General features: G+C 35.8%; 1 protein-coding gene across 1 annotated transcript in view; it reads right to left on the bottom strand.

Annotated features, from left to right (window-relative positions):
- LOC150078529 (beta-scruin-like) overlaps nt 1-22,129 on the bottom strand; it is a 170,812-nt gene that overhangs the window by 35,912 nt on the left and 112,771 nt on the right. Inside the window, exon 4 of the mRNA XM_090384597.1 lies at nt 10,537-10,734. Coding sequence (XP_090240723.1) covers nt 10,537-10,734 — 198 coding nt within the window. The remainder of the gene's footprint in view (nt 1-10,536; nt 10,735-22,129) is intronic.

Here is a 22,129-nt window from a genome sequence, read left to right as displayed (position 1 = left end):
TACTGCTCTGTTTTATTTATGGTATGCAACATGTATCATAATAAAGTGAAGTTTTAACAGATGAATATAAATTTATTGCTGGATGCTATATTGAGATGGAAGAAAATTACTAAACTTTTCTCAAGTTCTAGTTTGCTGCTCACAGTGACTACAAGTTCTGTAAATATAACCATGGTAATATTCATAAAAATGTTATTAGCAGATAGTTCTTAAAGAGAGGAACCAAACAGTATATTGACGAGAGAGAGAGAGAGAAATAACATTACATTTTTAAGATTTATCTTTGGCTATCAAGGTGTATTACTATGGAAAATGCTATGAAGCTCAGGATTTGAAAAAATGTGACACCAGTATTCCAGGATAAAACAGACCCAGATTTTAGTAAACAAATATGTATTTAAAGTAAAAGAACAACAACAGTTAATGTGTTCCCTGGTCATTGCATGGTAGGGGTTCCAAGTGACCTGCTAAATTTTATTAGTCATCAAAAATCATGAATAACAGTGTAACTAATGTTGTGCGTGTATCTAAAAATTTAATAAAATAAAAAACTGAGAAAGAGAAAAACACAGAGGGAGATTTTCTGACTGCCTCTTCAGAAAAATGTATCAGCCTACATGTGTTTCCATGAAATAAATGTAAAAATTATTTTGTGTAAACACATGATAAAAAATATAAAGAATTGAAATTTTAATGAAAAGAAGTGAATTGAAATTTTAATGTTACTATTATGACTAAAATACAGGAACTCCCCGACTTACGTAATACTCAACTTATGCAAATTCGACTTTACATGTTTTTGGCGGCCAGTGCAAACTGAAAAAAAAAATATATATATATATATATGGAAATGTATTTTGCAACTGTAGGGATAAATGGAGGTATTGTGAAAATATCATAATATGAACCCGATAACACAGTTTTTTTTTTTTTTTTTTTGGTAATTCGTTCCAAGACCTTGGAAGTTGAAATTTTCGCTATAAGCCGTTTATCACTCTAAGCAGGGGTGGGCAACTTTTTTCGTCAGCGGGTCGAATGAAATTTTCGTATCATGACATGGGCCGGAATAGATTGAACGATTTAACAAAAAAAATCAGAACCTAAAAAATGTTATATTACTTGAATTACAAATTATTAATGCATTTAAAAAAAAAATAAATACAAAATTTAAATAGGAGTCGATTATAGATAGGTACAGATAAGAACTACAATTCGGAATAAACATTTTTATTGTTATGATTACAAAGTAAATTCAGAAAACAAAAACTTTAATGTCAGGGATTACATTTGGAATGTTCCTGATTTATGATTTCATCAAAATTGGGATTCAATTCACTGGTGGCTATTCGTAGAACTGCTCCTAAATTTTCATCCGTTATTCTTGATCTAATTTTGCTCTTTGTATTTTTCATTAAAGAAAATGTAGTTCCGATCCAAAGAATGGCAAATAATTCTGCGCATTATCCAGAATATTTTTAAACATTTCTGGATTTAACGAGGCATAAAAGTCCGTTATTGTTTTTTCAGCAAATTGATTCTTTAATATTAAATTTGATTGTAAATTTATCAGTTCCAACTGGATACGAGGTGGCGCATCATTGACATTAAAATTAAATGGTAGGCTTACTAAAGATAGATCTTTAGAAATTTTCTGAAAATCATCAAATCTTCTTGTAAATTCATTAAATAAGTCACTTATCATAGCCTCATATTTCTTAAAATCAGCACATTTCAAGTTTTTTTCTCTTTTTTGTAAGATTGGAAAGTGAGTTAACTGTTTATTTTGGAATTGTTGTGAAAATAACTTGAGTTTTCTCGTAAAAGATGTGACATTTGTATACATATCAAAAATAAATAGTCCTTTCCCTTGTAATAATAAATTTAATTCATTTTGATGGGAAAACATATCAACGGAGAAGAAAAAGTCGTTCAGCCATTGTTCATCTTTTAATTCACAAAATTCGTTCAGCTAGTCCTTAGCATTTAAGAAGTTTACAATTTCATCCAACAAATCATGAAATCGTTTTAACACTTTTGCAAGACTAAGCCATCTTATGTCCGTATGGTAAGGAAGATCAGTAAAATCACATTCAATTTCTTTCAAAAATGTTATGAATTGCCGGTGGTTTAAAGCTGTTCCATGAATAAAATTAACTACTTTCATTACAACCGATATAACATGCTTCAGTTTTAGAACTCTTTTGCAAAGGGTTTCTTGATGAATTATACAATTTAAGAAAAAGGCTAAGGCGCATTTAGGGCTAGAGCCTCAAGCTGCGAACAAATTTAGACGATGTATATAAAGTGCTTAGCATCATAATACACAGCCATTTCTGAATAAACAGAAAATTTTAAGGTGGCATCGTTTTAGGTTATATCTCATATTGTGAATCAATTTAAGAAAATTATTTCTTTTCCTGGAATACGCTTTATTTCGTCGCTTATTCTTTTTAATAATCCAATGTTTTTTCCTGTCAAACTAGGACACCCATCGGTTGTGATGTTGACAATTTTGTCCCACTTTATATTATGTTTTTGCAAAGCTTCTTGAAGAGCTATAAAATAATCTTCGCCAGTCGTTGTCTTTCATAGGATATGCAGAAAGTAATTCCTCCGTAATTTCAAATCTATGATTTATACCTCGAATAAAGATTAAAAGTTGACTCGTATCAGTAATGTCACATGACACATCTAAAGCCAGTGCATGGTAAGTACAATCTTCCAATTTTAATTTTAATTGATCGCATAAATTACTCGAAATATTATCAATTCGTCTCACAAGAGTTCTTCGTGACAGAGAAATTTTTTCAAACGTTAGTTTTTTATCTGGGCATAATAATTCAGCAATATCTATCAAACATTCCTTCACAAATTCCCCGTCAGAAAATGATTTACATTTTTTTGCAACCTTATGTGCAACAATGTAACTAGCTTTTGTCAGAGCTGTATCTGTATTTGACAAAATTTTCAAAGTATTTTGTTACTTACGCAAACCACATTTTAAATTTTCTGCTTCAATTTTCATTTGTTCTGGTGAAAATAGCTTATATTTTACGAAATGTTTCGTTGAAAAATGCCTTTTTAGATTATATTCTTTAAAAACGGAAATCGTTTCGTTACAGACCAAACAAACAGCTTTATCGTCTATATTTGCAATTAAATATTTGAATGTCCAATTATCATTGAAAATGCGGCATTCGGCATCAATTTTTCTTTTTTTTAATTTGCTCATTTTATGGGCTATAAATTATAATAAATTAAAAATTGTAATAATTAGAAAAGGCATAAACTGACTTATAAAATATCTTGCACCAATATTATTTTTTCAATAAGAAGTCAAACCCAAAGGAACTTCGTTCGATCGATGCTACAATAATAATTAGGAAATAATACTCTTTGACGCTGCGTAGAATCACCTGGTTAACTGCGCACTGCTTACTGCTGTACGCTGCACTGGCGCCATTCCCGATTGAACCGAATTAAGCCGAACGTTTACGGCGAGTGTAGTCGGGTATGGATTTTCTATATTTATGCATTTACGGAGGGGGCCGAATTCAACATCGTCGCGGGCTGTTGCCCACCCCTGCTCTAAAGGGTCATTTTTATATTGGAAATTGTGCTACACTTTCATAGTTACCATATGTTCCATTATAAGAATCAATTTTGAACACCTCTGTGATATTTTTCTAAAGCACATTTCTGGAGGTCATGACCATAAAACAAAAAAACAATTTGTACTTTCCAGTTTATTTGGCTTTTCCGTTAGGATAACCTATTATAAATGGGTAGTACACTCAATCTTATTGCATTTGCGATAATTCCAATAACTGGAATTGTGTGGGTTTTTACATTACGGTATTATGCCGAAATGAGTTTTCCTCTTCAATCATATAAAAAACAAATAAATTTTCAGAATCTTCTCTTCATTCATATTTACTTATTACAATGGTGAAGGGAAAGGGACCATTGGAAAATGCAAGTGCTGGCAGTGCTAGGAAATGAAAAAAAAATTGATTTAGAAATGAAGATGATTAATTAAGAAGTACGAAGCAGGCCAAATTATGTCACCTTCACGACAAGTTGCCATGATATTGCACTACCTCAAATAAGTAACGCTTCACTAATAGAGAAGACTATTGTTACTTATTCTCAGTGAGTACCACCACCCAGACATGTTTCAAGGCTATTGTGAATTTAATGTGAAAAAAAACCCATTGGACCAGATCAAACAAATGAATTATAAAATTCAAACCATTTGTCCCTATTAGACTTAGAAAAGCAAAAAGGTAGAGGGAAAGTAAAAGCAGAGGAAAAGAAATATGTCGAAGAATGAAAGGGACAGTAACTCTTCAACTCACACCACTCAAAAACTCAAATTCCTCCAATAGGTAACGCTTTCCCAGTAGAGAAGACTGTTGTTATCCATTCTCGGAAACTCCTTGAATATCAGGCTCCCCAGACATGTTTCAAGGCTATTGGCCTATCATCAGTGGGCGGGCAGGTACCCTAGTATTGCAGACATGACGACCCAGTTGTGAAGATAATCACACAATATGAGAGATGCCAAAAGGTGTATAAGACAACATTTAAAATAATTAAATGCACAAGGCATAATATCAGTGTGTAGATACACCATAGACAACTCTTAAAAAACTACAAAGTAGTTGTTGTGGGCATCATTTGCTCTTTCTCATATTGTGCTCTGCCTTCACGACGAGTTGCCATGATATTGCACTACCTCAAATAAGTAACGCTTCACTAATAGAGAAGATTATTGTTACTTATTCTCAGTGAGTACCACCACCCAGACTTGTTTCAAGGCTATTGGCCTATTGGTCTTAATGTATTATGCCTTGTGCATTTAATTATTTTAAATATTGTCTTATACACCTTTTGGCATCTCTCATATTGTGTGATTATCTTCACAACTGGGTCGTCATGTCTGCAATACTAGGGTACCTGCCCACCCACTGATGATAGGCCAATAGCCTTGAAACATGTCTAGAGGCTAGTTTGTGAATTGTTTCGTTCATTGGTGTTCTACTCGTTCTGAAGTTTGAGGAGAGTGTCCGATCGTATCAAGAGGTTAGTGGCAGTTCTTTCAGCTGAGGTTATCCCGTTGTGGGGAACCTCCTTTAGGAGGGTAGTAAGTGATTGATTTTCTTTTTTGTATTACATTTCTTTGAAATTTATTTCTGCCAAGTTAGCTATTTTCTTTTTTCGTTTTGCTGGTGTCAGGCAGGACACGGGATTTTTTAACTATTCATTTTCCTTAAGGAACCGAGATTAATTATGGCACGGTTCTTTTTTAGAGAAAGAACAGTGGAGTTTCAGACTACAGAGGTTTGTCCAATTAGAGAGGTAATGCGTGGAGTGAATCAGGTTGTTTCAGTTCACGAGATAAAAGGATTAACTCCATTACCGAGGCAGAAATATCAGATGGTCTTGAAAACAATAGAGGCAAGATAAAAGGTTTTGAAAGGGTTTTCTATTAGAAACGTAATGATCAAACCTGTGCAAATTGGTAACATACGCAAAGTGGTTACTATTAACAGGTTTCCGGTAGAAACGTCTAATAATCCTGTCGAGAGTTTTTTTTAACAAGTTTGGTAAGGTCGTAAAGATTCACAGGAAAGAATATGAGGAATGGACAGGCGTAGAAACAGGTACAGTGCAAATTCATATTGACATGAAAACGACCGTGCCAAACATCATCAATTTGATGGGTCATAGATTATTAATAAATTACCCAGGAGTTCAGAAAATTTGCTTGAGGTGTGGAGTTAAAGACCATTTCGGAGCAGAATGCCAAAAATCACGTTGTTTTAATTGTAACGGCACCGGTCATATTATGGCCAACTGCCTTAATAATTGTAAAAAATGAGGAGCTTCCACGCATAAATTCATTCAATGCCCGGAATGCACGTTTGCCAAAAGAGTTGCTGATGGGGGAGGACAGCAGAAAGCGAGCGAGCCGCCAAAAGATATGCCTAACGCTGAGAGCATGGAAACTATAGTAGAGCAGAGGGGTGAGATGCAGATTAGAGAAATCACACCAACGTTTACAATAGCGTACGATATGTCGGTAACACAATCGGAACACGCAGAACTAACCGAGGATATGGAAGCGGAAAATACAGTACAAAATGTACATAAGCGGGGGGGGGGGGGGGAGAAGGAAGAAATAAGCGGTAAAACTAAAAGAGCAAAAGGGGGAACAGAGGAAATTCAAGAAGAGACCGAAACAAAACAAATAGAGGGGGAAGAGGTATCAATTTTGTCAGGCGGTAAGAAAGACTGCAAAACACTTTCGGGGTCTGATTCGGATTCAGATGGCATACCAACGAGGGAATACAAAGGAATAGAATGATTAAATGTCGTAGGAAACACAAAAGAATATAGGGAATATAGGCGAAGCTTGGCGGAAATTGTTAAAACTTGAGGAGAACCGAATTTTCTTTGGAATGAAAACGAGGAGGGTCAAGTAGTTAATATTCATTTCAATTGGGGCGATTTCGTTATTTCCAATATTAAAAACAAGAATGTTGGAGATCTCACCGTGTTGCTCACCAGTAACAAGTTAAAGTTAAATGCCGAACATAGGAATATCTTAGCAGAAGTTCTAGTAAAGTTCTGCTCATAATGTCCGGAATAACATTTATGTCGTTAAATGTACAGGGTCTAAGAGCGATTAACAAACAAAGGATGATATGGCAAATTATGATGAACATGGGGGTGAAGATTTGGTTTCTACAAGAAACCCACTTCGCAAGTTTAGCAGACATCCAGCAGATATCTGTTATTTCAAACGGTATCTGTTATTTCAAAACAGATACCGGTTGTTAGGATTTTGGAGTTTTGGGACAAATCAATCCACAGGGGTGGGAATAGTAGTGGTTCCTCCAATTTTAGGAACTGTAAGACTGGCGGGTAGGGATACAGAAGGTCGGGTTGTGGCAGTGGATTGGAGTTATGGGGGGCGCACAATTAGACTGATCTGTGTCTATAGTCCAAATTCCACTTTAGGAAGGAAAACTCTGTTTCAGGGGCTGGGCAACTGTATGAGGGGGGTACAGTGGGTTATAATGGCAGGGGACTGGAACTGCGTTCCTGACCCCATTATGGACAAAATTCTGGCGGGTGCCCCGCATCATGGTACGGGAGAGTTCGTGAATTAATCGAGGTTTGTACTAAATTGGACTTGGTAGACGTCTGGAGGGAAAAAAATCCGGGGAAACAAGCGGCCACGAGAATAACCAATAATATAGGAACTAGGATAGATCGCATTTATGCAAAAAGTCAGTTGAAGGATAAGATAACAATGATACGGCATGTGAAATTTGCGGGATGTCGACAAGTTTCAGATCACATCGCAGTAATGTGGAAGGGAGATTTATTTACGAACGTTAGTCTGGGTAAAGGCTATTGGAAGCTCAACCCAGCAGTTCTGGAGAGAGAGAGGACTGGGACTTTACAACAGTTACTAAAGAGATCGTAGAGCAAGGTGGGAAATGTTGGCGAAAATTAAAGAAAGTGCTAAATCATTTTATTACTCCAAAATTAAGGAAAGAAACGAACAACGCAGAAATAGACTGAAAGATCTCTTGCAAGAAAAAAGAATTTACCAACGGTGCGGGGATGGAAGGGCAACAGCGGAAGTACAAGCGATTATTGACGGTATGATATTGGAAAAAGAGAAAGAAAAGGCACGAAAAATACAGCTGAAATTTTGGGAGGCTGATAGTTCTTCAGCTGCATTTTACCAAAGAAGACTAAGGCTAAATAATTTAGCCAAAACGGTTCAGGAAATTAAAGACGATGACAACACACATTCAACAACGCTAACTATTATGAATAGTTTCGTAAATTACTATGAAAAAGAGCTTGCTTTGCAGAAAAAAGAGAGAGACGACTCCGTTTGGGCGATTAGACAATTCACACCCGAGCAAAAAACATTACAGGACAGGGAAATAATTATGGGGGATCTAACTGTGGCTCTAAAATCATGTAAATTACGACGCGTGCCGGGACCGGATGGTTTGGAGGTTGAATTTTATAAGAAATTTTGGAACTTGTTAGCGCCTATTCTTCTGGCCGTCTTTAACAAATTTTTTCAGGAAGGGGTTGTACCCGAAGGCTTTTTAAATGCCTATACTACTTTCATTCCGAAGCATGGACGGGATTTAACGAAAACCTCCCCAGTATACCGTAGAACACAGTGCTACGGTATACCGGGGAGGCGGATAGAATATAACCTTTGGCTATTAAAAGATATATTAGAATATCGGAAAAGAAAGAGTTACAATTTAGCGTTAGTGGCAATCGACCTAGAAAAGGCTTTCGATAGAATTGACCACAACTACCTTTTCTCTATTATTAAAGATACGAACATAGGATCTAAGTTGTTTACAGTCCTGAGAAATCTATATACATTTAGTAGCAAAAACCTTTGATAAATGGAGAAATTTCGAAAAACATTAAAATTGATAGGGGAGTAAAACAAGGATGTCCGCTTAGTCCTTTGTTATTTACGTTAGCACTGGAACCACTACTGGGTAGAATAGACAGAACTGAGGCCATTCAGGGGATACCGTTGCCAAAGCTGGCAGAGCAGTGTAAATGTATAGTGTATGCGGATAATGTTACTGCCACTCTCACTACGAGTTATGCTGTGGAAGAATTTATGTCACTGGTTACTTCTTTTGGTAAGAAGTCGGGGTTAAACATAAACGAAGACAAGACTAGGATCAAATTGCTAGGGGAATGGGTACATCGGCCATTACCACAATGAGAAGTGGAGTCGGATAAATCGATCCAAATATTGGGAGTTCCGTTTAGAGAGAGTCCCATGCTACCCGTAGGAGGGCTCATCACTAAAATACAGGAAAGTTTAAAAGAGTGGGAAATGGGACAATTTTCTTTTGAGAACAAATCCATTATTGTCAGAACCATAATTCTTCCTATGATCTTATACACGGTGTTTACAACAGGAATCACAGCTAGGACAATGAGACAATTTTACGTTCCAACATTTCAGTTTCTCTGGGGAGGAAAACGGCAAGAGATAGCACAAAAATTTTTATTTTTATCGTGGGAAGATGGGGGAATAAGTATTCCAAAAATTAATTTGAGGCATAGCTGTAAGAGACTGCTGGATGTGGCTAATATGGTGCAATCTAACCATTTAGTAGCGGTGCTGATAAAATATTTTATGGGATTTAATACAGCCTTAATTAAAGGCGGCAATTATCTAGGGCCAAAAGCAGAGACAATTCCTATATATTACAAAAAAATTCGGGTTGTGTGCACGCAGTTAAGGGAAAAAGATATAGATCATTTTAAGGGTGGTTTAAAACAACTCTACTGGACACTGTTTAACTCAGAAAATCCAGAAAAGCCAAATTTAGGAAACCATAATGCACAATTGTTTTTTAAAAATCTAAAAATTGGCGGAAACTACCCATCGCGTATTGATTTTTCATGGAGGGTTGGTTACAGAAATATACCAGTGAACGATATTACGTATAGATTTGGTCAGACAGGCAACAGATTATGCGAATTTTGTACCGAAATTGAAACAGTGTACCATTTATTTTATTACTGTCGATTTGCGCAGGAAGTTTGGAAAAGAATTTGTAGATTTTGAGGATAAGACAGTTCACACTAGAGGAGGTAATTTACTTGCAATTCGATCATCCCTTGGGCAAGAAAAAAATGTTCACGATATTTTTAATTACAGAGGCAAAATATCATGTGTGGAAGCTTCGAAAACGGAAAAGGTTTGGGACCTTTAGGGGATATCTTTGGGACTTGAAACAAACAATGTCTGCTTCCATGCAAAGGTTTTTACAGTTGGAAAAATGGCGTTTAGGGTCTGATAAGTTTCTGAAAAGGTGGGGAGAGCCACCTCTTCTGGGCAGTTTGGTTGGAGATGAGGTTCATCTTAAGATGAGTTTTTAGTTATTTGGAAAAAAAAAAAAAAAAAAAAGTTTTTTTCATTTATTACAAAATTCAGTTTTCTTGATAAAAATGTAGATCTCTTAGGCTCTCATCAAAACAGTTCCATGATATAGGTTTAAATTTTATAACTCATTTCTTTGGTTTAATAGACCTGGTCCAATGGATTATTTTTCACATTAAATTCACAAATAGCTTTGAAATGATCGTCTGAATTAAGATTTTTCATGATTTAGGTTTGAATTTTATAATTCATTTGTTTGATTTAATAGATCTGGTCCAATGGGTTTTTTTTCACATTAAATTCACAATAGCCTTGAAACATGTCTGGGTGGTGGTACTCACTGAGAATAAGTAACAATAGTCTTCTCTATTAGTGAAGCGTTACTTATTTGAGGTAGTGCAATATAATGGCAACTCGTCGTGAAGGCAGAGCACAATATGAGAAGGAGCAAATGATGCTCACAACAACTACTTTGTAGTTTTTTAAGAGTTGTCTATGGTGTATCTACACACCGATATTATATTTACAATTTAAGAAATCAACAGTATGAATATCAGCAAGTGTCTCTTTCTTACCTGTGTTGTGCAGTATCAAAACAATAAACTCTGTTCGAAACAGAGCATTTATTTTTCCCTTCATATGTAATGCCTCCAATTACCCATACAAATCCATCTAGGTAGGCAACACCCATTCCCATTAGAGGTTCTGGCATGGATTTGACTAATGTCCATAAGTCTTTAACAGGATCATAAACTTCTGCAGTAGACAATAACCTTAAAAAAATGTTTATGAAATATAAAAATTATTTTATCAACACAAAATTCAATTAAAAAATTGTAATTGTGTAAAGTTAATGACTTCTCTGCTTCTGAAGAATCTTTTGATTAAACATAATAAGAAAAGAGCATTAAGCTTCACAAAGCGTTTTATTTTCAGCAAAGTATTACACTACACAAAGGTTACCAGAATTTAAAAAAAAGCAAAAAAAAAAACTGTGGCCTAATTTCAGGTCCTATTTTGCCTTACTTTTAAGTCTATTGGGTGGCCAGGGCATTGTCAGCAGTACCATTAGTAGATGCATACGATGCAAGAAAGCAAGCTTACAAAGCATCAGCAAAAAAAAAAAAAAAGAACGCTTCCTATTTCATTTGACCGAAAAGTTTTTCCAGTTCTTCCTTGAATTTATTTAAGTTATCAACTTTCACAATGACATATGGCAGTTTGTTCCAGAAATCAACTAACCGCCAGCTAAGCACCTCTATTTTACAACAACCTTTGCTCAATTTGAATTTATGCCTTGTTGCGTGCGTACTCTGAGCAACAGGAAGAATCCCACCAGCACTGAGCTTTCCCAAACCATTCAAGGCCTTATACACCTCAATTAGATCATCTTGCAGGTGCCTAGTCTCCAGATGCTGCAATTTGCAGAACTTAAGCCTTTCTTGGTAATAGCAACCCTTTGTTCCATTCATCTATGTTGTTGCCCTTCTCTGTACTCGTTCCAGCAGCTCTACATCTTTCCTAAATTGAAGTTTCCACACCTGTATGCAGTACTCAAGATGTGGCCTGACCATTGCCTTATAGAAGGAGATAATTACCTCCTTATCCCTGCTAGCAAGATTCCTGTATATCATTAACAAGACCCCATTAGCTACCCATGACGCCTGTTTGCACTGCTCAGAAAACTTCTTATCGCATGGCACAATTAACCCAAGGGCTTTTTCTTTCAACACTATCCTGAATGTAGTACTGCACAGTTAGTATGTTATTCTAGGGTTACTGCTACCCATATACAAAACTTTGCATTTGTCGATGTTAAACTTCAGTTGCCAACTCCCAGCCCATCTGCTCAACATTACCAGACCCCGTTGCAGTAGCTTACTGTCATTAACATCCCTACCAACCTTTGAATCGTCTGCAAACTTGAACATTATGCGTGATATACCTTCATCAATACCATTGATAAATACAGAAAACAACAATAGGCCCAATATGGACCCCTGGGGGACACCGCTAGTAACATTAGTCCAAGAAGAGCAGCGTCCATTAATTACCACTCTCTGTCTTCTTCCACTCAACCATCCCTTTATCCATAGCAGCAACTTGCCCTCAATGCTATACTGCTCTAACTTGTACAACACTTGTCCATGTGCAACAGTATCAACAGCTTTCCTAAAATCCAAATAGCATTAGTAGAGGCATATAATGCAAGAAAGCAAGCTTATGTAGCATCAGCCAAAAAAAAAAAAAAAAAACCACACTTCCATTTCACCCCTCCGTTTGTCAAAATACCTGTCCACCTGAGCCTTAAATTTATTCTGGCTATCAACTTCCACAAAAGGGATGGAAGTCAATTCCACCAACCAACTACCTGCTGGCTAAAGGCAAATTTCCACACATCTATCCTACATCTATCTTTCCTCAATCTGAATTTATGCCCTCTCAGGTGATTATTTTGAGCAAGAGGAAGAATCCCATTGGCATTGAGCATGCTCAAACCATTCAAGGCTTTATACATCTCTATCAGATCACCTCGCCGGTGCCTAGTCTCCAGACACTGTAATTTGCAAAACTTAAGCCTTTCTTCATAAGAGCAACCCTTTGTTCCAATCACTAATCTCGTTGCCCTTCTCTGTACTCATTCCAGCAGCTCTACGTCCTTCTTGAAATGAGACCTCCAGACCTGTATACAGTCCTGAAGGTGTGGCCTGACCACCGCCTTATACAAGGGAATAATCACTTCTTATCCCTGCTAGAAAAATTCCTGTATATCATTGACGAGACACCATGAGCTACTCTTGCAGCCCATCTGCACTGCTCAGAGAACTTCATATCTGCCTGCACAATTACCCCCAGGTCCTTTTCATTCTCTACCACTGTCAGTACCACAGAGTTGATACGTTGCTCTGGGGTTGCTGTTTCCCATATATAGTACGTTACATTTGTCAATGTTAAACTTCATTTGCCACCTCTCAGCCCATCGGCTCAACCTTTCCAAATCCTGTTGCAGCAGCATAGCGTCAGTAGTGTCCTTAACAACCCTGCCAACCTTTGTATTGTCTGCGAACTTGGACACTAAGCTTGATATACCATCATCAATATCATTTATAAATACAGAAAACAATAATGGACCCAACACTGAACCCTGAGGGATTCCACTAATAACATTAGTCCACGATGAGCAGTGTCCATTGATTATCACTCTCTGTCTCCTCCCCCCCCAACCATCCCTTTATCCACAGCAGCAATTTGCCTCCAATGCCACACTGCTCCAATCTGTGCAGCAGTCTTCCATGTGCAACAGTATCAAAAGCCTTTCTAAGATCCAAATATACATAACATCAAAGTGATTCCCTGCATCCAGCTCTTTTGTGACTGCATCATAGTATCCAATCAAATTGGTCAGGCCAGACTTTCCCTTAACAAAACCATGCTGTGTCCGAGCTATAACTGAAGTCTTGTTGATGATCCTGCAGTGCTTCTTTAAGCAGTGCCTCCATTAATTTTTCTGGAATATAAACTCACAGGTCTATAACTACTTGTGTCAGCCTTTGATCCTCCTTTGTGAATTGGGGTCACATTTGCACATCTCCAGTCTATGGGTACTTCCCCTGAGTCCAAGAAAGCTCTCATAATTATGGCTAAGGGTTTGCTTACTTTCTTTTCTGCCTCCTTTAATATAACTGGATAGATCCCATCCATCCCAGGTGCCTTTCTTGTGTTTATCTTCAACAATTTCTCCTCCACTTTACTCTTAGTTATTACAAGATTCTCTAGCTTACTGCCAGAGTTGAATACACCCCTGGCATTCCCATCCACCCCAGATGCCTTTCTTGTGTTTATCTTCAACAATTTCTCCTCCACTTTACTCTCAGTTATTACAAGATTCTCTAGCTTTCTGCCAGAGTTGAATACACCTCTGGCATTCCCCTCGCTGAATAACTCCTCATGTGTGAATGTTAATGCAAAATATTCATTTCGTTTGTTAGCTACCTGAGCAGGATCATCAATAGTTGAACCATCGATATCAAGTGAACCAATATGATTCATCCCCTTCCTTCTAGAGTTTACATAAGTAAAGAACTCTTTGCTGTTTTTCTTTGCATCCTTTGCCAAAGATTTCTCGTAATCTGCCTTCGCCTGCCTAACCTCCTTTGTAACTTGGTTACAGATCAGCTTATATCTACCACAGGCTTCTGTGTCACATGTTAATTTATATGTATCCCATGCAATTTTCTTCTCTGCCATATGTCTCATTAGTTCATCTGATATCCATTTAGGCCTAAACCTTGAACAATATTTCTTAGTTGGTATGTAAAGCCTAGTAGCTTCCAAGATTAGTTCTTCGAATTATATAAAAATTATTTTTTGCATCCATTTCCTTTGTGACCACATCGTAGTAGCCAATCAAAGTGGTCAGTCAAGGTTCCCCCTTAAAAAAATCCATGTTTTGTCTGAACCATAACTGCACTCTTGGCTAGATGATCCTGTAGTGCTTCTTTAATCAGTCACTCCATTATTTTGTCCAGAACAGAAGTTAAACTAACAGGTACTAATTACTCGTGTCACCCTACAGTCCCACTTTGTGAACTAGGGATACATTTGCACATCTCCAGTCAGTGGGGACATTTCTGAGTCCAAGGATGCTGTCATAATTATGCTTAAGGGTTTCCTTACTTCCTTTGCTGCCTACATTCATATAACTGGATAGATCACACCTAGATGCCTTCCTTGTGTTTAATTTCAACAATGTCTCCTCCATTTGGCTCTGATTTATTACAAAATCCTTTCACTCCTTATTAGATTTTGATAAATTTGTAGCATTCCCCTCCCTAAATAACTCCTCATGTGCAAATGTTGATGCAAAATACTCATTCAGTTTGTCAGCTATCTGAACAGGATCATTGACATTCAATCCATCGATATCAAGTGAAACAGTCTGATTCATCCCATTCCTTTAAGGGTTTACATAAGTAAAGAAGTCTTTGCTGTTTTTCTTTGCACCCTTTGCCAAATATTTCTTATAATCTACCTTTGCCTAACTAACCTTCTTTGTGACTTGATTACAGACTAGTTTATAGCTACCATAAGCTTCTGTTTTGCTTGATAATTTATATTAGAGGAATAAACAAGGAGTTATGTTTTATTCAGTCAGTAGGATTTCTTCTTAACCAACTCTCCTTATGCAAATAAATTACAAATGATATATTAAAATAAGATTAAAATAATTTAAAACTCATAATGTGTTCCTCACTATCAACACACGTGTAGTCTAATATTCCAGGATCGTAGTGGTGAACCCCAACCCGACCCCAGAAATATCAAACACCCAACAATCTTTAGTGATGTAAGACATTTTGTCATGAACGTGAATTTAAAATACAAGTTTTGAAATACTATTAAAATGCTATAAAAATAATGAATTAAAATCAACAAAAATTTCCTCACTTAAGTGGAGCAAAACATTTCGAAAAGTGTGATGTTCACAGGGTAAGAATGAAACTAATGAAATTTGTGCGTTTTCAGAATCTTATAAATTAGGAGATTAGTCTTTGGTATGCATGCGTTCGAATGACCACGAATCAGAAATAAGAAAGGGACGACAAATGTTAATCGGGTTTCTTTGTAATTTCATTTCTAAAGTTTTGGCAATCGATAACTTAGTATAATTATGTTGAATATTTAAAATTTTGGCTTCATTAAACAGGAATGTGTGGTTTTCATTTATCACATGCAATGCTAGTTCCAAAGCATTTGCATGTGATGCATGGACTGATGCTTCATGTTGCTTAACCCTCAAGTTTAAAATACATCTGGTAGATTCAATGTAAGTAGAATCACAATGCTTACACAAAATGTGGTAGATGAGGTCGTGTTTGTTTGGAGGATATTAGTGCCGAATGATTATTTTAGTGTTGCATATAATTTATGGCCCAGTTTTGCTACTATTTTCATTTTTGTACCTCTAAAATGGTTGTTAATTTGTCTATACCAGTGTTCAACATACAGCATTGTAATAAAATATTTTTTATTAATCCTGTCATATGTTTTTTGTTGATTATTTTGTCTTTCGCTTCTAATTTAATACTATTGATAGAGGTAAGAAAGAGAAAATAAGGATATTTTAATTCACAAAGCTGAATTAAGGGAAAATAAGAATATTACAATTCACAAAACTGAGAAGCGGGACACAGTAGTGATTTTAAATAAAATGGATTATATTAACAAATTACAAGTAATTATATCAGATAATTCCCCATACCAAGAAGTAGACTTTTCCATGTTTAATAATGTGGTCAATCAATACAACAAAATACTTACATCATATCACAAAATGGATTACATTTCAATGGCACACTAAAGCAACTAAAAGCTAGAACAAACAATGCACCCATTCTCTTTAGACAAGTAAAACTACAACAACCCGAACACCCAATTCGGCCTATAGTATCATAAAAAATTCTGCTTTTTCAACCTTAGGGACACATTTATATTGGATTATTAAACCTTTTCAGTAGGTATTAAAATACAGTATAAAGAATTATGATACCTTATATACTAATTTAAAAGACTAAAATTGGGGGAGAAGTTAAATTATTTTCTCGATGTAATTCCATTATACACCAATGTTAATGTAGCATATACACTGGATGTAATCTCTGATTTATTAAACAATAACACTATTAGCATTAATAGTAAACAGGTGAACTACGAAGTTGCCCAAAAAAGAGATATGTGAACTTATTAAGTTACTGGTTGATGCTAATTATATTTCATTTGAAAGTAAGATTTATAGACAGATTTTCAGTTTGCCCATGGGTTGAAACTTGAGCAGCCTAATATCAGAATTGTATTTAGATAGATTAGAAATATACATTTAACACAGTTTTTACCAAAAATCACATTTTATGGAAGATACCTCAATGGCATTCTCATTATAGCAGATTATGACACTACAAACAAAGTTTTACAAACTTTTAATAATATTCACGTTAGGTTAAAATTTACACTCGAGAAAGAACAAGAAGAAACTAAGTCCATAAATTTTTTAAACTTCACGCTTAAAAGGGAGGGCGAAAATATTAATTTCAATATCTATTATAAACCCACGAATACAGGGATATTCCTACACTGTAGCAGTTATCACCCATACTCATATAAAAGGTCAATCATGCTAAACCAGTTCTTAAATGCATTCAAATACTCCATCACACAACTTGCCCTACAGATAGAATTAGAAGAACTGACGAATAGGTTTCTAAATATAAGATACCCTATCACATCTATCAATACTATTCAATTAGAAGCGAAAGAGAAAATAATCAACAACAAACATAATGACAGGATTAATAAAAAATATTTTATTACAATGCCATATGTTGAACACTGGTATAAACAAATTAACAACCATTTTAGAGGTACAGAAACGAAAATAATAGCAAAACCGGACCATAAATTATATGTGACACTAAAAAAAAATCACTCAGTACTATCGGCCTCCGAACAAAAACACGACCTCGTCTATCACATTTTGTGTAAGGATTGTGATTCTACTTACATGGGATCTACCAGATGTATTTTAAACTCTAGGAGTAAGCAACATGAAGCATCAGTCCATGCATCATGTGCAAATGCTTCGGAACTAGCATTCCATGTGATAAATGAAAACCACACATTCCTGTATAATGAAGCCAAAATTTTAAATATTCAACATAATTATACTAAGTTATTGATTGCCGAAACTTTAGAAATTAAATTACAAAGAAATTTGATTAACATTCGTCGTCTATTTCTTATTTCTGATTTGTGGTCATTCAAACATGCAAACCGAAGATTAATCTCCTATTTATAAGATTCCAAACATGCACAAATTTCGTTAGTTTCATTCCTACCCTGTGAACATGATACTTGTTGAAAAGTTTTGGTCCACTTAACACGTTGACTGTCGTGTCGGCCATATACGTCTGACACCATTACATTTTTCAGGCGCCGCGTCGGACACATATTGTTGACACCGTTTCAGTGGGAGCTGCATCGGCTGTATAGCAGTGACGATTGTTGTAAATTTATGTTATTTTTTAAAAGTGTGGCCTCCGGTGTTAAATGTGATGAAATTTGCATGGCACTATGAGAAAAAATAAGCGAGTATCTGGTCCTTATTTAAAAATTCTTTACTATTACAAATTTTATAATTACAAAATTATAAAATTGTAATTATATTTATTTTGATTTATGGTGTTGTCCAAAACACTCCAAACACATGAAAGGCTGATGAATACAGTATGGGCAATACGTTGAAATGTTTTTCCCCTTTCTGCTAGTAACTGATCTTCCTTCCTACTCTTTCCATTTTGTGTAACAAAAAACGCACATCCTTCTAACTTTGTTGTTTGCGTCGATTTTTGTCATTAGTATATGAGTGTTATCACATTTTGGCTTTTCACGTTTCACTTTCAGTTCTATATTTAGCAAATCCGTAACTACCTCTTCCCAAAAGTTTCTTATTTTTATTTGTTTTCACGTGGCACTCTTGTATACCACGTATGAATTGATTCGATAGATCAATGCCTGCCTTTCCCTTATTATAAGCTAGAATAGGAAGTGGGTTTTTTTTTGCTTCTTTCCATCTTCCTTTACTGGTGGAGGGTCCAGCAACCATTTCTGGGGAATGCTTTGTTGTTAGTAGTCCCACATCTCAAGCATCTTGCCACTTTAGAACAATAATTCCATTTTTTTCTTCCTTGGCGATTATCTCCCTTTCGTTTAGCTTTGAGTATATGACTGACTTGGGCATAAATTTTTTATTCGCTCGTAATGTACCAACAACATGAGTTTTTTAATGAAGAAAAGATAATGCCAGATGGTAGCTGGTATAAAAGTTGTCTATGTACAAGGTGCGACTTTCATTTAGAAGTCCTTGCAATAACTCTTCGCAGACCTTTGCAGCTAACCCTATGGATTTTATATAATTTTCAGATTTACCTGAATAGATCTTGCTCAACCAGGTATATCCTTCTGTGGAACATAACTTGAACAGCTTGATTCCATACCTGTGTGCTTTACTTGGAATATACTGTCAGAATATCAGCCTGCCCCCTCCAAGGAATAAGGGTTTCGTCAATGACGAAATCTTCACTAGGGAAAAATAGTTTCTGATATTTCAGCTGCAAAACATCTATTAGATGTTGTAGCTTATTGAGCCTGTCCCCTGGAATAGCAGTTTCATTGTCGGATTTTTTTTTTTTTTTAGTAGTTGTTGGCGCATAGGCTTCTGTGGCCATAATGCACCTCTCAAGGTTTTTGCAGTACTTTGATCCAAGCCTGAGGCGGGAATCGAACCTGTGACCTTTGGGTTGCCAGGCAGGCACTTTACACACCCGGCTAGCCTGGTCGGCATTCATTGTCTGAAAAGTGAATGAGGTGCAACAACAATTCAAATCTGTTATCAGACATAATTTTTGATACTAAATTATTTTTACAGATAGGTTTGGTTGACCAGTAAGATGCAATACTGCCCAATCTTATTAGTCCCATCCCCATAAAAAGCCTGAAAAACTTTCACATCTCATCAGTAGTTGTTGAAGCCCACTTTTTAGATGACTCTGCCGCAAAGCTCGGGTACTCTGAATTTTCTGTTCGGCATATCTGTTTGTTTCCGTTACAATAAGATTTATTACTTCATCATCAGAAAATAATGAAAATGCCTCAAGGTGAATAATGTTTCTTGACACGTCTATTTGCAGTCCCGATTTGCCTGTAAAATCAAATCTTTTTTGGCATCCTTTGTATTCAATCCATTCAATAGCGTCATTTGTTTCAGTCACTTCAATCTCAGGATCTTCGGTATTTTCAAATTGCTCATCCATGTTTTCTTCTTCCATCCAGTCTTGAAGCACTTCATCAATATTTTCTGCTATTTCAGTATCTCCTTCATTTGAAGAAATATCCCAGTTAGGATCTTTTACCAAATCATCAGAGTGGAAATATTTTTCAGATTTTCACTAAGATTTTCAGCAATTTCTCTTAGTTCCTCTTCTTTTAGTAATATTCTTTTAGCCATTGCTGTTTATCATTTTTTTTTTTGGTTTTTTTTTTTTTTCTTTTTACAACAGACGTGTACAAACCTACGGAAAAACACACCACAATAATAATGAGGTTAATACAGTGTGCTAATAAACTTGTTTTCACAAAATCTCTAACAATACTGACAAATTTATTGCGACATTTGAGAGTTTATTTTATCACAATTAGTTTTATTGCAGCGTGCAATAAACTAATCACAAACAACCTTCGTATGTATGTCGCAATAGCGTCACACATATGTGGCCGACACGGCATCTCAAGAAATAAAGTACCTGTAACCTACGGCCACGTCTGCCACATATAAGCGACACAAAAAAATACTCTTTTTTGATATCTTAAGCGAAAAACTGCATAACACACATTTCAATATTTATTTTAGAATTACTAATCAAATTATTTGCTAAATATTTTTTGGCCCTGGGGAATTTTTTCTTAAACTAGCTTGGCAGTCAATGTGTTAGGGGAGGAAATTTTTGTGGATTTTAATTCATTATTTTTATAGTATTTTTATTGTATTTCAAAACGTGTATTTTAAATTCGTGTTCATGACAAAATGTCTTCCATCACTAAAGTTTGCTTGGGAGTTTGATATTTCTGGGGTTGGGTTCACCACTATGACCCTGGGATGTTAGACTACTCATGTGTTGACAGTGAAGAACACATCACGAGTTTTAAATTATTTATCATATCATTTATAATTTATTCGCATAAGGAGAGTTGGTGAAGAAGAAATTCTAATGACTGAATAAAAGGTAGCTCCTTGCTTAATCCTCAAATATTAATAGAATGTAGGAAGAATTGAGCATTTGTAAGCCCTCATTTATTTAGGATAATTTATATGCAACCAATACATATTTCTTCTCTGCAGAGTCTCATTAGTTCATGTGACATCCATTTAAGCCTAAATCTTGAATAGTATTTCTTAGTGAAAAGCCTAGTACCTTCCAAGATTACTTCCTTGAATGCTTCCCATTTAGAATTTGATGTGGGTAACATCACAGTTAGTCCTATTGTATAGAATTTAGCAGTCACCTTTACAAAAGCAGAAACCCTTCCCATTACCCTTAACGGTAGTTACATCTTTCAGTAAATACCACATCAGTACACGGTGATCACTGCCACCTAGTGGTTCCTTTATCTACAAATTCTTAATGCATGAATAATCACTGCTGATAATCAGATCAAGAGTATTACTCCCGCTGGTTGCCTCTTTCACGTTGCTGTAGAAAACAGTCATCAAGTAAATCCACATAAGTCTTGCTGGTGTGTGAGTGACCAATCCGCAAGGTCCAGTCAATATCTGGAAAGTAAAGATCCCCATTATAAGACATTCTGATTTACTGGCCCACTATTTTCTGTACAGTTGTTCATTGTACTCATCAGAGTAATTACGCCTATAACACACTCCTACTCACATTTTTGCTTTCCCAATGTTTATGTCACACCAAAGCAATTCAACATTGCACTCGCCACCTATGTCAACTAGATGCACTGCCTTAGATTTTATGTTTCCTAACTAATAGTATAACGCTTCCTTTCTATGATCTCTTTCCTTTCTGGACTTCAATGTACATTGAGGTAAACCTTTGGAAATTTTTAGCATATGATGGCTGAAGTAGAGGCATTAATTTTTATCATTGTTGGGCTGTCTACGATCAAGAAAACAGCCATTACTACACATTAATTAGTTATCGTAACACCCATATCAGCATTATCTTGAAATAATTACCATTCTGTACTACATCAGAATTAATTGGAAATGGACCCAAAACAATCCCTACAAAAAAAAAAATGAATTTTGGTATTTTATTCTGCTAATATAAAGATTTCTATGAAAAATTACTGCTTTGAACATGTGCAAGTTTAACATGGCTGCAAATGCAAACTTTAAGATTATCGTCATGAACGACGGATGCTTCTTTGTTTAACATCCCAATCACTGCTCACTCAACATAGTAAATTACTCTGGTTCACAATTTTTATCTGAAAAGAGACCTGGATTAGTACAAGCCACTAACATATTTTGCTTTACTATGTATATTTTAAGGAGATATCAATGCGTTTTGTGCCTACTTCCACCATACT

The sequence above is a fragment of the Mastigoproctus giganteus genome, chromosome 11 (genome assembly GCF_048544385.1).
Source record: "Mastigoproctus giganteus isolate SK-2022 chromosome 11, ASM4854438v1, whole genome shotgun sequence".
NCBI classification, from domain to species: domain Eukaryota; kingdom Metazoa; phylum Arthropoda; class Arachnida; order Uropygi; family Thelyphonidae; genus Mastigoproctus; species Mastigoproctus giganteus.
Note: the sequence above shows the minus strand (reverse complement) of the source record. Positions and strands in the feature narration are given on the sequence as shown.